General features: G+C 47.0%; 1 protein-coding gene across 1 annotated transcript; it reads right to left on the bottom strand.

Annotated features, from left to right (window-relative positions):
* Nucleotides 1-8,427: 8,427 nt before the first annotated feature.
* On the bottom strand, nucleotides 8,428-11,158 carry Fzd8 (frizzled class receptor 8). The gene is given in 2 exon segments (XM_051151147.1): nucleotides 8,428-10,629; nucleotides 10,631-11,158. Coding segments are annotated over 2 exon segments (2,055 nt in total). The 3' UTR covers nucleotides 8,428-9,102.
* Nucleotides 11,159-16,644: the final 5,486 nt, after the last annotated feature.

Here is a 16,644-nt window from a genome sequence, read left to right as displayed (position 1 = left end):
TTTCTTTCTTTGTCTGGGGCTTACAGAAGCCCAAGAGAATAAACTGAGATGCTGGTAATCTTATAGCTGCTGATGGGACCATCAATGTTTGACAGGATAAAGGACCACAGGGGATGTGATGAGAGGATGACAGAGCAGCAGGAACCTCTGCAGGGGTTCATCTCCCCATGCCCTTGCTGAAAACCTTGAGTGTTTTTCTCGCACCAACCTTTCCTAGGAGCTTGCATTCATTACGCACTGTTGGGTTAGAAAGCACGTTGTTTAGTATTCACCCTGGTGCATACAGGGCACTTTGTTCCACATGCCTGAGTCTTTACAGGTAGGTGAGTCATAAGGAACTTCTCTCTAACAAAGAATGCAGGCCTGCCTAGAGATGTGCCTTAGCCGGTAGAGTGCTTGCCTAGCACACAGAAAGCCCCAGGTTCTGTCCCCAGCACTGTATACCAGCTACATAAACACATTCTGTAATCCAAGCATGTGTGTGTGTGGGGGGGGCGGGTAGAGGCAGAAAGAGCCAAAGTTCAAGGTCATGACAGTAATATGCAAGGGGATGGGTATGGTGGTATGGACCTACAATCAGAGAAAGCTCCGTGAGGCCTCTATGAAAGCCAGTATTGACTTGTCTCAAACAAAAGAAAGGAATTGAAGTAGGTCCCTCCTGCTGACTTCTGACCTCCACATGCTTCGTGGACACATACACATATGTTTGTGAACCACCCTCACCCCCAAATATCACACTATTCAAGGTCATTATTGGCTATGTAGTAGTTTTGAAGCTAGCCTGAGAGACATGCCATATTGTCTCAAAACAAAATAGAGCAAACAACCAAATGCCAATGGGGGCATGCTATCTAAGAAAAGAAATGCAGAAAGCAGAGTCACAGGAAGTAAGGACTCAGGAAGAAGGCAGGAGAGACACCAAGGATGCGTTTCACTTACTTCTTTACTTGGTTCCCACTCCCAATGTTGTGGGTACCTGAGCCTGATGGTGAAAGAAGAGGCCGTGGTGCAGGCATGTATGTGTCTGGGGAAACAGGCCAGGCTGACGGTGTCACATCACTGCCTTGCTGGCTCTGGGAAAGCTATGGTTTATGAGGAAAGTAGCTGACAGTCCAGGTGAGATTAGAACCTTTTGTCGCTGCCTTGATCAGTTTACGGTAGGGTATTGATGAACCTCAGGCCTACCTTTACTTTATTGAATCCAGAAACTTCTATGTTAGCCCTTCGCCAAGGCTTCTTCAGCTGACATGACATTTTGTGTTGGAAAGCTTCATGAAATGTGCCACATTCACTCTTTAATTAGACTAAAATCAGCCTTAAAAGGTTCCAGGCAATCTGGAAGAATCCAGTCATTGGTCTCAGACTTGCTAAATCCTTTGAAAAATTTGAAGTGCAAATATAAGAAATCATAATATAGAGTAAGGAGGGCTTAATCTTAAGAGTATGTGGGTGATTTTAAAGATAAAATACTTGAAACCTGAAAAGGTTGCTTCGTCTAAGATGTTTATTCTTCCTTTTCAGTAGTACTGAGGACCGAACTAGGACTTGTGTTATAAGGGCCAGTTCTGAACTGTGCCCTCAGCTCTTTTTAAGTTAGCTGAGACAGCCACTAGGCCTGGCTCTAAGCTTTGCTTACTGTAGTCATCACCTCTGCCTCTTCCTGATCCTTTATTCTCACACCATTTGTTTTGTTTTATTGTTTTGTCTCCCAAGGTCAGTTTCACATCAAGCAAAGTTTTGGGCCACCAGTCAAGTTACGGACTCCTTCTGTATCCTGCAAGGTCCTGAAGTTAATAACAGCATTGAGTGTAATTTTTGTTTGTTTGTTTGTTTCTTCTGCACACTAGGTGTATAACAAAGATGCCTGGTTTTAAAAATAGCTCAAATGTTAAGGTATATTCTGCTTTGAATCTTTGAAAGAACTACAAATGCAAATATTTTGAGGCTTTTGTTTTTCTTTCAATACTAGCAGCAAATTGTGATGTCCCTTCCACCTTTGTACCAGATGAGGGCACTCCTGTTTTCTCCCAAAATTCAACTTGCACAAATGGAAGACAAAAAAGGATAAGAAAGGTGTGTTTATGAGAAATATGATCAAAATATATTATTTGCATGCATGAAAATATAGTAATGAAACCAATTATGTATAATTAATATATGCCAATTTTAAAAATCCTTTTCAGTGACAAGAAAAATATTACCTTTCTAAATAGCTTGAAAAACGGCTGATAATTTCTTTTCTATCTTTCTTCTCTTTCTTGAGATTGGTGCTCACTGCATAGTCCTGGCTGGCCCAAAATGCACTATATAGATCAGCTTGGCCTTGATCCCACAAAGATCCACTTGTCTCTATCCCTGAGTGCTGGGACTGAGGGTATGTACCACCACACCCATGTGATAATCTCTATTTATGAATATTTACTGTATTTGAGATGTTGACATACTCAAGCATGCATACTGATTTTCATCAGTGATTCCAGCAGTAGTTTAAAAACGTGTTTAAGCCTTAGATGGAATCCCTAAAAATCAATCTTCAAATGTCTTGGTTTGGGATATAGCTTGGGTGGCAGTGGAGTAATTTTTTGTTTGTTTGTTTGGCCTTTTGGTTGTTGTTACTTTTAGAAAGATATCCTTGAAGTTTTGGTCCTCCTGACTTTACCTCCCGTCTTTGTGTATGGAAGACATAAACTCTACAAACTGAGCTACCTCCCCAGCCTTGTCCTATGAGCACACTAGGCTGTCCTCAACATGTGTTCCTTCAGACTCAATCGTCTACCTCCTGGGATTGTAGGCATGTGCTGCCACTTGGGTTTTGGCTTTAGCAGCTTAAAAAAATATATTCCAAGGGTTTCGGACAAGTGAGCAGAAATAGAAATGACCACTGGGGCATGGGGTAATTAGGAACAGGTTTTATGGAAGCAAAACAGTAGACACTGGTTTTCTAATTTAGTGTATAATTCCTCAAGGGGCTGAAGAAAGTAATGTAAGTAATGGCTGTCCCTAAGGCTCACAAAGCCAGGGAGTTAGCCTTTTAGTTCCCACTCATGCTAACTGTGCTGAGCCTTGCCACTTTATCTTTACTCTTTTGCTCTCCATCTTTCTCTGGCTAGCATCTGTACTTTCAGGTACCACCATTCTTTCCAAACATGTCCATGGCTCTAGCCTGAGGAAGAATGATGCATGGTCAGCTGTTCTAGCTGTTCCTTGTGTGCTAGGTCCCCAGCATTGCAGAGGCCCTTCTATCTCACTTCACCCTCAGTACCAAATAGGATATTGCCTTCACTGGCCCACTGAGGCACTTTCCGGAGGACCCAAGGTTCTGTTGCCTAGGGTAGTCTTTCCCATGTCTGGCCTCTCTCCCCAGTAGGATCTCCATTGGGAATGATAGGATGACTGTGAACTTGTGTGGGCTTGGAGAGCATCTTCAGTCAGTAAAGAGCTCAAGAGTCAAGTCTTTCAGAGAAGACTTTGTAAAAAGTGTGGAAAGTGTGTGACTCTTAAGAGATACTCTGGGACCAGGGGGGCTGACTCCTTAGATATGTCTGCCCACAGAGGTGAGCCTCAGACAAAAGAGTGGAACAATGGGGACAGACCTACATACATAGGAAGGGCAACTAGACTTAGTGAATTCTTGGCCCAGTTCTGTTGCGGATGGAGTGATCTTGCACAAGTGCAGCAGTTACCATTTGCCAACCTGCAGCAAGGATGGTGGCAGACCTTCTATGGCAGTTTGAATGAGAATGGCCTCCAGAAGACAATATGTTTGAACGCTTGGTTCCCAAGTGGTGGTACTATTTGGAAAGGATTAGGAGGTGTGGCATGTTGGATGAGGTGTGTCATTGGGGGTGGGTTTTGAGTGCCAATGCTATTCTCAGTTTTCTCTCTCTGCCTCATGGTTGTGGGGCAGATGTAGGCTCTTAGCTACTGTTCTAATGCCTGTCTGCCTGCTGCCACGCTCCCCGCCATGATGGGCATGGCCAGTCATGGCCTCTGGAACTGTGCACCCCCAATTAAATGCTTTCTTTTTATAAGCTGCATTGGTCCTGGTGTGTTGTCATGGCAGTAGAAGAGTAACTAAAACACTTCCCCGGCTCTGGATATGCACAGGCCTAGGGACACTTGAGTGGCCACTTCCATAGCAGCTTCTCTGGAATCAGGTGTCTTAGTTAGTGTTTTATTGCCGTGAAGAGACTCCATGACCAAGACAACTCTTCTAAAGGCAAACGTTGAACTGGGGCTGGCTCACAGTGTCAGAGCTTTAGTCATATCACGGCCATGTGTGGGCAGACATGGTGCTGGAGGAACCAAGAGATCTACATCTTGATCCCAAGGTAGCCAGTAGGAGACTGTCTTCTGCCAGAAGCCAGGAGGAGACTAGATTCCACACTGGTTGGAGCCTGAGCGTAGGAGACCTCAATGACTGGTTACGTAGTGAAGCACTTTCTCTGAGAAGGCCACAACTCCTCCAATAAGGCCACAACTCCTAATATTGCTATTCTCTGAGGCCAAGTATTCAAACACACGAGTCTATTGGGGCCAAACCTACTCTACCACCACACCAGGCATAGACACAGAGTTCTGTGACTCCATGATAATGTTTAGTGCCCCTTTTGGTTCCATCAGTGGGGCACTAACGTCAAAATTCCTCGCATGCCATGATTTCCCAGCAGCCCAGGTATCTACCAACTCTGATTCCAAGATTCTGGACTAGTCTCCGACCATGTCTCCTCCCTTCCCCAGCAGCTAGTATACTTCTCAGGGGAAAAGAAATCATCACATGTGGGTTTGAGGCAGTGCTCAGCCAGTCCTGCACAGGCCCTGGTAACTCACACGTTCTCCTTCCTGGAGAGCTAGAATAAGCCAAAGCAGTTGCTCACCCTGCTGCGTGATTAGCCTCCCTTTCCAGTGTTGTGTCTTCCCTTGGTGTATTTCCTGGGTGGATGAAAACTGAGTACATCTTTGTGTGGCCAGGAAAGTGTAAAACATTCCGTTCATGAAGCAAGTCAGCTCTATCCTTTTGCCATAAAAGTGGGGCATTACATATCTAACACAGTGGCATTCCATAAATAAAAATAATTCAAAATATTATTTTTTTAAGAGGATAATTCTTTGGATTTCAATAAGGGAGAATTTAATTCAGCTGAGGTTAATAAAACGACTGTGTAGCGGGGATGTGGCACTGAGGCAACTCTGGGGTACTGGCTGTAGAATTAAGAGTACAAATGTGTGCAGGTCTGCTGAGAAACAGTGCCAACACTCTCAAGATTTTATTTTCTCAGAGTCTCTAGCCTAGGGTTGATTTCAATCTTTATTTGTGGCTGATAGTGGCTTTGAACTTCTGATGCTTCCACATCCTGAGTGACGGTGTCACAGGCATGTGTCGCCATACCTGGATTATGCACTGCCGAGGATTGAACCCAGGGTTTTGGGGATACTATGAAAGTGCTGGAACTGAGCGCTTTTCCCAGCTCCATCTTTCAATCAATTAACTCAAATGGAGGAACTGCTCTCTCCTGCAGGTTCTGGAACCTTGTTCTACCACAAGATGGCGGTATAGTACCAAGCTTTTGAAAGTGATACCCGGTTCTTGGTCCTTGTTTTGAGCCTCAGGAAAAATGTTTGCAGGATCCGTTTCTGTTGTGGGCTCTGTATGATTTCCTTTTAATAAGACAATCCGATTTCTTCTCCCAAACTTTGCAATGTTATAGGTGCCCTCAGCATAGTCAAGAAATGAGGACACGGCAAGGTCTGTTTTTCTTCTAACTTTTCCATCTTCTGTCTATGGCATGACCCAGGTTTATTACAAAGATCTCTCTCTCTCTCTCTCTCTCTCTCTCTCTCTCTCTCTCTCTCTCTCTCTCTCTCTCTCTCTCTCTCTCTCTCTCTCCTCCCTCTCCTTAGCAAGATTTCTCCCAGAAGTGATTTCAATAAACATTGGTTTCCTATTGGTTTTAATCACATTAGATGTTATTTACCTCAATTTTCTGGTCACAAACCAACCAGGTTGTCTACCCTCAAATACTTAATAAGTTTTAACACATTTTTCATGTTGAAGACAGGTGTGACTAGCTTAAAATGGTGTCTGGGCAATCACCTGCCATTTGTCTCCTGTACACTGCCCTAGTTGGGCCCTTCTTTCCTTTTCCTACCCGTACAAACAACTTTGGGTCTCATCTGGGTGTTGACAACTTTTGACGCCTCTTTCAGCTTTTAAAGCTAAGAGTCAACTCTGTGGTTCAGTTCCAGATATAACCAATGAGTTTCTGCTGGTAACAGCAGCAGGTGACATTTTCCTTCCAAGTCCTCAGAGTGGAAACAGTGCTTTTTCTTGATTCATAACTGTTTCGCTGTGCAAACTCACAGCCATCTTGTCAAAGTTATCAGCTATGGCATTTTACAAGGCTACATGGGATATTAATGAGTAAAGGTTTCAAATGACAACTACTCCTCAAAGTTATCACAGTTGAAAATTGTCACCAATGCCACAAACCAGCAACTTGTAGCTATTTTCTTTTCCACTCATGTGATAGAGCCCTGCCTCCTACTTTGACCTCGTTACTGCATTCACAGAGTTCATGGCCAGTTTATGCTCCCACAGCATCCCAGCCAGTGTATGGGTTAGATGCAAGTGCATGTAGGCTCTCAGGTCACAAGGCAGCAGTTAACTAATAGTAAACCTGCTGACAACATGCCCAGTTTTTTTAAAAGTAAGATGGGCCTTGCAGCTGAACCATGTATTCACATTATATATCTATTGTTAAATTTTCATTTAACACCAGTGGTGGCTCTGGAAGGCAATAGACAATTTAAAAATGCCTCTTCAATATAAAAGAAGTAGCGTTCACCTTACTTAATTCAGAACTGTAGTCACTAAAGGAAAACCAAAGAGAAACAAACATCTAAGATGAGCACCCAGGGCTCCACCCCATCCACAATGCTGGTCTCCAGTCATTAGCACGATAGCTGCCACTTTCTTATCTTGATTGAAAGGTTAATAAGGAACCTGGGGCTATCTTTTCAGTATGAACATACAACCTTACCAATTACTTTTAAATTATTGCTAATCTTAAAAAAAAAAAACCTAAGCACTAAATATATCTGAAAAAAAAATATGTGCTAAAGAAACATTTCCTGCAAGTGATTTAAAAGGTCTAGTTCAGAAAAATTGCCAGCATTTAGTCAATAGAATTTAGGCACTAAGGATTTTTTTTAAAGAAAAACTTGTAGTTTATAATAGTTCATTGGTTCAATTAGGAGTGAAAAAGAAGGGAGTTTTGTAATGCAATTGTCCAGCAAAGGAAACCGCTTTAAATTGGGGGATTATGTGCACAGACCACCTGTGGGGCATTCAGAGCTTTTTCTATAATGCACAGCCCAAGCCTAGCTGCCTGCGGGCTGGCTAACAAAGCCTTGGAAAGCTGTTGAAAAGGCTGAGCGCACTTGTGCTTCTGGTCTTCACTAACTGTTACAAGTCTCCCTCTCCCTCTCTGCCTCTCCTTTTTAAAGTAAAAGTCCCACATCCCTTTAATGGAAGAGCGTTAAGGCTCCGCGGTGGCCAATTGGTCTGCACCAAGAGGAACCAGGCAGCAGGGAAAGAAACTTCAGACTACACAGCACATTCGGAGAGGAGAAAAGATCAAAGTTTTTCAAACTCAAAAGACCAAGTTCCCTACAGATTAACCCTATTCATTTAGTTCCTCTTAAAGGATGATGTGCAGAGCCACTGGGCAGACAGGTAAAAAGTTCAACAATTGCCAGCGCATTCTTCTGCTGATTCAACAGCCTTCTGTTCAAATAAATTAGCTTAGTCTTGACAGAGGAACAATAGCTTTTTTTTTTTCCTCCAGGAAAGCAGCACACTTGGAATACACAAGCATGGAACACTATTAAGAAGTTAACCCATTCATTTAATCTGTTAGCCAGCACCTGCTCTGCTATACCAGATTGTCAAGTGACTTACAGTGTAGAGGTGACCTGTGGCTTCAAATACTAACCTCCACATTCTAGACTGTGGCCAGATCTGTAAAAGGCCAGGGCTTTCACAATCACACACAGAAGATACTCGCATAGGGATGCTGTTTCAATTTAAGTGCCAGTATACCAGCCAAATAAACCGGCTGAGTGGGATGACTGCCTTTGCAAGCTGTCTGTTCACACATGCCACACACAAGAAGAGCTGTCACCCACAGGGGAGCAAGGAGAGACCATGAAAAACACCATCTTTGGGGAAAGTGCAATTTCAATTCAACAATGACATTTACTTTGCTAATAGTTTAAGAACTAGAGGTTAACAGGTAATTAATTGTCTCCATGCCTAAAGTCAGTACAGAAAGGCAAGCCAGAAAATGTCCATTTCCCCACATTTGCTGTCCTCAGCAAGCAAAAGGGGAACAGTTCGGAAGGGGGGGGGCAGGGTGGTCTTTAAGTCATTTATCAAAAGTCATTTTATTGACAAAATAGAATACTTATATTTGTTCTTACAGGGGTAGCCTCTAAACTTTTTACAAATAATGTACACATTGTATATCTTTGGATATATACATATTTTACATTTTTTTTACAATTTAAGAAATAATTATATAAATACATCCTCTAAGGTAAGAAACCCGTATTTACTTGGGGTGTATAATTAAGACATTTCTTGTTTATTTAAGGCATCTGCCTGGTCATTAAGAATACCCAAACCGTGCAATCCCACAAAGTAGCAGTTGTCCCTCATCTAGGATGTGTAAGGAGTGAGTTTATGCAGGTGGGGTGGAGGGTGAAGCGGTCCCTCCGTGAAGTTTGTAGCTTGACCCCAAGGCTCAGCCTGGGTACTCAGGAGGGATCCAACTCTCCTAGCCAACTGAAACCATTGCCTGGGGGAGGCGCTCTGGAGCATTGGAGGGGAGGTTCTGGGAGGCTTCAATGCCAGGTACTTTTGTTCTAGGGGAGTCATTTAAGTCCCAGCGGCTAATGGATACCATTAAGAGTTCATTATCATGCTAATAGCAATCAACACCGTGAAGGGGTGGGAACCTCGACCCGTCTGGGATCCCTTCAGCACCCTCCAGTTCCCCATCCCCCACTCCTCTACGCCCCGTTTGGAAGTCCCCTCCGAGTTCAGACCTGGGACAATGGCATCTGCTTAGGGTAAGATACGGAGCTAGCCGTTCCAGACCTCCAGGTCAGGCCAGTGCTGACGTCGCTGTAGAGGGATCCCCCACCTCCGCCAGGTCCCCCACCCCCTCCAGGCCCAGGGCCACCGCCCCCTGGGGCGCCGCCCCCTGCCCCCGCGCCTACTGCTGCGCCCTTGCTGGCCCAGCAGCAGCGAGTGCACAGCGCGCGCCAGGACTCTAGAGTCTTGCCTGACCAGACCCACACGCCCGACGTGATGCCCACCACCAAGCACATGAAGTATTTGAGCATGAAGACTGCATAATCGGGCCTGCGCGCCTGATCCGGCTGCAGGTCCCGAAGGCATGGGCAGTTGTGCGTGGCCTCCCAGCGAGGACGGTTGTGCTGCTCATAGAAAAGACAGGCGACAACGACGGCGGCGGGCACCGTGTAGAGCACGGTGAAGAGGCCCAGGCGGATCATGAGCTTCTCTAGCTTGTGCGTCTTGGTTGGGCCTCCTTGCTGCTTGATGACCGAGCGGATTCGGAACAAGGACACGAAGCCGGCCAACAGAAACATGGTGCCAATAAAGAGGTAGATGACCAGTGGTGCCAGCACGAAACCGCGCAGGTTGTCGAGGCTCTGATTGCCCACATAGCAGATGCCTGCCACCGGGTCGCCGTCCACTGAGCTGAGCGCCAGCACCGCGATGGACTTGACGCTGGGCACGAGCCATGCGGCCAGGTGGAAGTACTGTGAATAGCCAGCTATGGCCTCGTTCCCCCACTTCATGCCAGCCGCCAAAAACCACGTGAGCGACAGGATTACCCACCAGATGGAGCTGGCCATGCCAAAGAAGTAGACAAGAAGGAAGACCACCGTGCACAGCGCGGGACCAGTGGTCTCATAGCGCACGTGCTGCTCCACTGCGCCCAGCTCTTCGTACTCGCCGCGCGCGCCCGGGCCGCTCGCCCCCGCTCCCGCCGCCCCCGCGCCAGCCGCCGCCGCGCTACCCGCACCCCCAGCTCCACCTGCACCCGGCGCGCCGCCGCTGCAGGCCACTTTCTCGTGCCCTGCCACCAGGCGCACCAGGTACCCGACCGACACGAAGAGGTAGCACGCGGAGAGGAAGATGATGGGCCGTTCTGGGTACTTGAAGCGCTCCATGTCGATGAGGAAGGTGGAGACGGTGGCAAAGGTGGAGACGAAGCAGAGCACTGACCACAAGCCGATCCAGAAGACAGTGAAGGCGCGCTCATCCTGGCTGAAGAAGGGGTTGTGGCAAGGCAGCGCGCAGTTGGCGATCTGGCCGGTCTTGACGCGATTGTACAGCGGATGGCGTTCGCTAGACACGCTCACCATGGGCGCGCGGCACTGGCACCCCGGCTCGCAGGGAGCCGCGCCGCCACCAGGGGGCCTCGCCTTCCCGCCGCGCGAGGGGGGCGCAGGCACTGTGTCACCGCCGCCCCTACTAGTGCCCGCACGGTGTGGGGGCCTGGCCCCTGGCGGGCGGCCGTGGCCGCTGCCAGAGGGGCGGCTGCTCGCCGGGCGGCGGCGGCGGGAGGCGGCGGGGAGGGCTAGGTGCGGCCGTGGTGAGGTCCGTACGGTTGTAGTCCATGCACAGAGTGTCGGGGTTGCCCTGCTCCGGCAGCCGATCGCAGCGCATGCGGTCAGGCCAGGCAAAGCCGTACTGGCGCATGAGCGGCGCGCAGCCGGCCTTGGCGCGTTCGCACACGGAGCGACAAGGAGGCAGGGGCTTCTTGTAGTCCTCCAGGCAGATGGGCGTGTACATGCTGCATAGAAAGAACTTGAGGTCCGGGGAGCACTGGATCTCTACCAGCGGCCAGAACTGATGCACCTCCAAGCCCGCCTCGTCTTGCGTGTCATGGTTGAACTGGTTGGGCATGTAGGTGTAGTTATAGCCGATGCCCTTGCACAGCGGCACCGTGATCTCTTGGCATGCCAGCTCCTTGGCAGAAGCAGCGGCCGCACCACTCGAGCGCTGCAGCAGCGCCAAGGCGGCTAGCAGAAAGGTCACTTCCAACAGGTAACCCCACTCCATGCTGCCGCGCCGCGGCTCCACGTCCTCCTTTTCTAGGTTCACTGGGGACCAGTGCGGAACCTTTGGAAAGGGAGAGCAGGCGACCAGCGGGTCTTATCCTGCTTCTCTCTACGGAGCGGAGACTCTGTTAACAACTAGCCCTTTCTCAGGCGCCTGAAGCCTAGGCAGGAGTCGTCTGGCCCTTCCCCACGCCTCGCTTGGGGTGACCGCAGGCGCACCCCTGTTGCAAGGGGTTTGCCCTGCGTCCTCTGGGCCGTACTCAGCCCTTCCGGAGCAGAGTGGTGGCCCCTGGGTGCATCGTCCTGAGGTCGGATAGGTCCTCTTGCACGCCCAGCCACGTCGCGTGGCGCCCAGCAGTGAAAGCTCAGAGGGCGGCGCGCAGCAAGTTTCCTTTCCAACCTTACTCAAGATGGCTGTGTCTGACCTCTCGATTCTCGGGTCAGACCTAGCAGCCCCTCTTCGGGCCTGGAGGGTTCATGTGGGTCCCAGGCCCCGCCGCCACTTCCAGTGTTCCGGGCGCTCCGCTGGTCAGGCCGCCACCTTCTCACACTCTCGTCAGTCCCAGCCGGTACTCCTGCTTCTGCCGCCGCCAAAAGTCCGCGCCGCGTTTTGGCCACAGTCGAACAGGCCGTGCCTTCTTGCTAGACCGACAAACATCCAGAGCAAAAGGCGGAAGAGACACCTGAGAGCCTTAGTGGGCTCCAGCAGCAGCCTCCTCCTCCACCTCCTCCTCCTCCTCCGCAGGAGCTGCGCCCTTCGCCTAACTTCCCAGCTCCAGCCCGCAAGCGTCTCCAGGCCGGCTCATGAATATTTATACAGCCTGCACTTGGTCTCCTCCCCCTTCTGGAATCACCAATCACTGAGCAACGGGGCGGAGTAGATGCTTTCTCAAGGCCCAGCCTTCCTTAAGGAAGTCCGCAGTTTTGGGACTGTTTTGCAAGCTTTGGGCGCCTGGCGAGTTTGGTAACCTTGGGATTGGCCATAAGGATTGAGTGAGCACTTATCCCGAGTGTCCCTCACAGAGCTCAGGGCTTTTCTCTGAGTCTGCATCTGGGAACTGGGACAGTGTTTTTGTAGTGAGTGCACCTCCCATTCAAGATCCTGCTAGTCTCGTCTCGCTCTCTCCACAGACAATACCTGCTGGCTCTTGAGGGCTTGGAAGCTCATGCAGGGCTCCCAAGGCTGGTCCAGACCCAGAACTGGGGCACTGAGGGAGGTATTTCCTCTTGGGAGTCTCATATCGAGGACTTTTCAGACTTGGAAATTTGGGAATAACAGTGCTACTTCTATTGCGGGGTAGATGATCATATTTGGCTTGGAAGTCCTGTCTGCGTGTAAGAGGTGAGGAAGTCCATTATTGTGTGATCTGGGGCATCTCAATTCCTTACCTAGAAAGCGGATATGATCAAAACGATGTCATTGGTTGATTTTTGCATGAGATAAAATATATAAATATATGAAGCACGTGTACCCAGTTTTTCCTTTCAAACACAAATACAAGCTTACCAATAAGACACACTGACAACTACCACTTTATTCCCTATCCTTATGTTACTTTTAAGACATACACTCATTTGCCTAAAAACTTAACATGTGCTTGCCAGCGCCTCCTTTTCTGCTGTGAAAGGCGGGGCTGCGCCCTAGCAGCGACCCAGGGCTGTGTGCTGTGTTCAGCACCCTGAACCGAATTAGCAGCCGCCAGCGCCTTCAGCGTCCACCTTAAGAAGGGAGGAGGGTGTGAGGGGCCAGGGCTTGGCAGGTTCATTTACGCTTGTTAGGAAGTCCCAGGGGGTTGTCTTTCTCCTAGAATGGAGTGTTTATTTTTTAATTGATGTGCTGTTTCATTTAGCGCTTGTATGGAACTCATGCTGCGGCTGTAATTACTGTAATCTCGGGAATAAGCATTTCAGATAGCCAAGAGGGTGGCAGGCGCTCTACCAAATCCTACTCTCTCTCTCTCTCTCTCTCTCTCTCTCTCTCTCTCTTCCTTCCTCCCTCCCTCTCCTTCTCCTCTCTTTCTCTCCTCTCTCTCTCTCTCCCACCACCTCCGCCTCTACCTCACCCCCACTCCACCACCCCCATCTTCTCCCCCTTCTTTTCCTCCTCCCTCTCCTCCTCCACCCCTCCCTCCTTTCCTCCCTTTCTTTTTGTTTCAGGATTTTTGCTCTTTGTCAGATTTCATACCAGGAACAAGTGGAACTGGAGAACAAAAGTTGTGCATAGACTAGAGACAAAGGTGGACCGCAGGCCCATGCCAGGCCATGCAGGTTCTTTGGTGGTGGAGCGTTGGTGGCAGTAAGGGAAGATAGTTTTATCTGTGTAAATACAACCTTGTGGCAAAAACAAAATTAGCACCCTTGGTGTATAGTGAGTATAGTACTCTGTGTCTTCCTCCCGCTGCGCTCCGCGGCTCAGCGCAGCAACCTCTAGGGAATAGCACCTTCTGTAGACCCGCAGGAACACCGCCCCTTCAGTTTCCTTCAGACTTTTGCGGTCCCACGCAAGACTGCCGGGTTAGTATGTACACCCTACCATACTTTTATTTATTTATCACGTTTAAGTTGAAACATATTTCAACTTGTAGCATCCTCTCATAGTGAAAGTAACACTTCCTACTCTTGGAACAAGAACTAAAAGTCTCTAGAATCCTCAACTTTAGCTGATTCAGGAGAAAACGGGGCCCGGGAGAATAAGCGAAGTTGACCTTTACTCTGCTGTTTACTTTTCAGTTGACTCTACCCTCCATCCGAGTTCCAGTGTATGAGTTCAAATGTGGAAAGTCACTTATCTCTGCATTGCCCTGGCACCCATAGGCCTCTCCCCCACAGTACTGGGCCCCAGGCACAGTCACTAAGTTGATCTACTCGGGCCCAGGCGGTCAAGGGAGGTAGCTCCTCTTAGAGGCCTGCTCAGGCGAGCCCTCCCACGTCCCTCAAGACTGCAGGTGGGAGGAGCCAACGCGTCAAAAGCTACACAGATGGCAAAGATTAAAAAAAAAAAAAACCTACTTTCTTCAGTAGAAAAATGCCAAATACTGAAGTTTAGAATTACAGTATATAAATTGAATAGTTAGGTAAAACAAACTGACATTTGAAAACTGAGGCTGAAAATAGTTTATTTTGGCTTTAATTAACATTAAATTTTTTTTTTAAGAGACAAAACGAAGCTTGAGGGTGTGGAATGTGGAAAGTTTGGGTAAGATTAAATTCACATGAAATAACAAGCAGACAGAAGTTCGGACTTTCCAAAAACTGTGGGATATTTGGTGATGACTGATTTGAGACATCAAGCCACATGTAAAATTTAACAAAGATTTACTTTTAATTGAGACAATAGATTTTCTCACTATAGCATACACTATAGCTCACAATAGCTTTTAATGCTACTATTAAAAAAAAAAAAAGCTACTTAGTATCAGAGTTAGAGTGGTGTCAGAAGCCAGGAAAATGGCAGTGGCTGTAAAAGAAACCAAAATCCTTGCACACATATGTGTAAGAAAAAAAAAATGATTTTTAAAAGTAAAATATCTATATTTTAGAAGTAGGAAATAGTTTTACGAGTGATAATAGAAAGTTAAAGTTACTTGTCCTCCAGCGCGGTACCGAATGCATTTGGTGCATCACTATTAAATGCATCACTATTGCTGTGGTTGTAGTTTGGAGACAGATTCCAACAATTCAGGAATCAATTTCCAGCACTTCAAAACAAAGCAAAAAAAAAAAAAAAAAAAAAAAAGCTTCCATCTAATATATCCTGGAGACAGGAAACAGCCCATTTATAGAGAAAAAAGTTCTCTTGTCCATAGCTTTATAGATTTCTGTCTATGACTGGCCCCAATAATCTTGTGGTGAGTGCACATAAAACTGTAGAGAAGCCAGGCGTGGTGGCGCACGCCTTTAATCCCAGCACTGGGGAGCCAGAGGTAGGTGGATCGCTGTGAGTTCAAGGCCAGCCTGGTCTACAAAGTGAGTCCAGGATGGCCAAGGCTACACAGAGAAACCCTGTCTCGAAAAACCAAAAACCAAAACAAAACAAAAAAACCAAACCAAACCAAACCAAACCAACCAAACAAACAAAAACTGCAGAGAATATGTGGCAGAACCTATCTCATAGCTAGAATAAAAAGGACAGACAAGAAGGAGCCCATAATCCTCTTTAACCAAATGTTCCCATTGACCTGAAAACTTCCAAGTATGTCTGTTTGTGGCACATTCTATAGTCCAATAATAATGAAACTAAAAGGCACACATTTATAGCTGGAGAAGAAAGGCTTGGAAAATATGGAATATCCTTGAGATTCCCAAGAGTGACTTAGTGATATCTAAGCATTTCTGGGAAAATGATGCAAGGCTACTACTCCCTGGTGGAGCACCTGCCTAGCATCCTCAGCATGCTGGACTCAATCCCCAGTAAGGGGGTCAGAAATTCAAGATCACTCTTGCCTACATAACAAGTTGGAGGCCAGGCTTGGTCACACAAGTCCCTGTCCTAAAAGTGAAGCAACACACAAGCAAATCTTGACATAAGAGAGGGTCTAAAATATACCAATAAAATGATATGTTCCAACAAGTATATGGTGTACTATTTTATAACTAATGAAATTTCTCAGGTTATATTAATACCAATTGTTTCTTTTATAAACTTCAGAAAAGTGATCAAGTATTATATATGAGAGAATATAAATAGTGAGGTATATTGGCATGTTTAAATTATGTCTTTCCAAGGACATTGTCTTAAGTCCTCTATAAATAAAAGAAAAATTGGGATTAAACTGGTCTTACTTCAATCTAAATTAACAGGAATGCTGTTGTTTGGTCCTAAGTGTGACCCAACATCCATACATTAAAGACACTGTCATAACTTTATTGGTAGGCAGAGGGCCTGGTAGAAGGAAGTTAGGTTTTGGGGGGCATGGTCTTGAAGAGGGCATTGAGACCCCGGTGCCTTCTTCCTCCCTGTTCTGTTCTTCGGTGTCACAGCGAGGGACTCGCTTCCAGCACATATTGTATCCACGCTGTTCTGTGCCACCTTGATTTATAGCCCCAACCTCAGGATCAGCAAGTTATGGACTAGACTCTCTGACTCTTGAGTCAAATAAATATTTCCTCTTTTGTAAATTGGTGGATCTCACCTGCATGTTACTGTAACAGGAAGCTGACCAATATAAAAGGCTTGCTTATTTTTTTTTTAATTCTTCCATATTCACAAACTCTACCTGCCCTCTATTTTTTCCACCTCTAAGAGAGCCCTCTGTGAGGAAGGGCTCTCAGGTGAAGAAGGTGCCAGTTTCTAGGTGGCACATACACAGCTTCAGATCTGGTGCTCACTTCACATGTACGTGCCATTTTGGAAACGGAAATGACACTGTCGCTGAGTAACTTTATAATCACTCTAGGTGTGTCTTAAGAGACAATACATGATTCTTTTTGTCACTCATAATAGAATGGCCATTCGTTACTTTGGGAGATTTGACGTGCTGTACAGAC

This window comes from Acomys russatus, chromosome 9 (genome assembly GCF_903995435.1).
Source record: "Acomys russatus chromosome 9, mAcoRus1.1, whole genome shotgun sequence".
Lineage (NCBI taxonomy): Eukaryota > Metazoa > Chordata > Mammalia > Rodentia > Muridae > Acomys > Acomys russatus.
The sequence above is the reverse complement of the archived record's forward strand: the minus strand, read 5'-3'. Positions and strand labels throughout refer to the sequence as shown.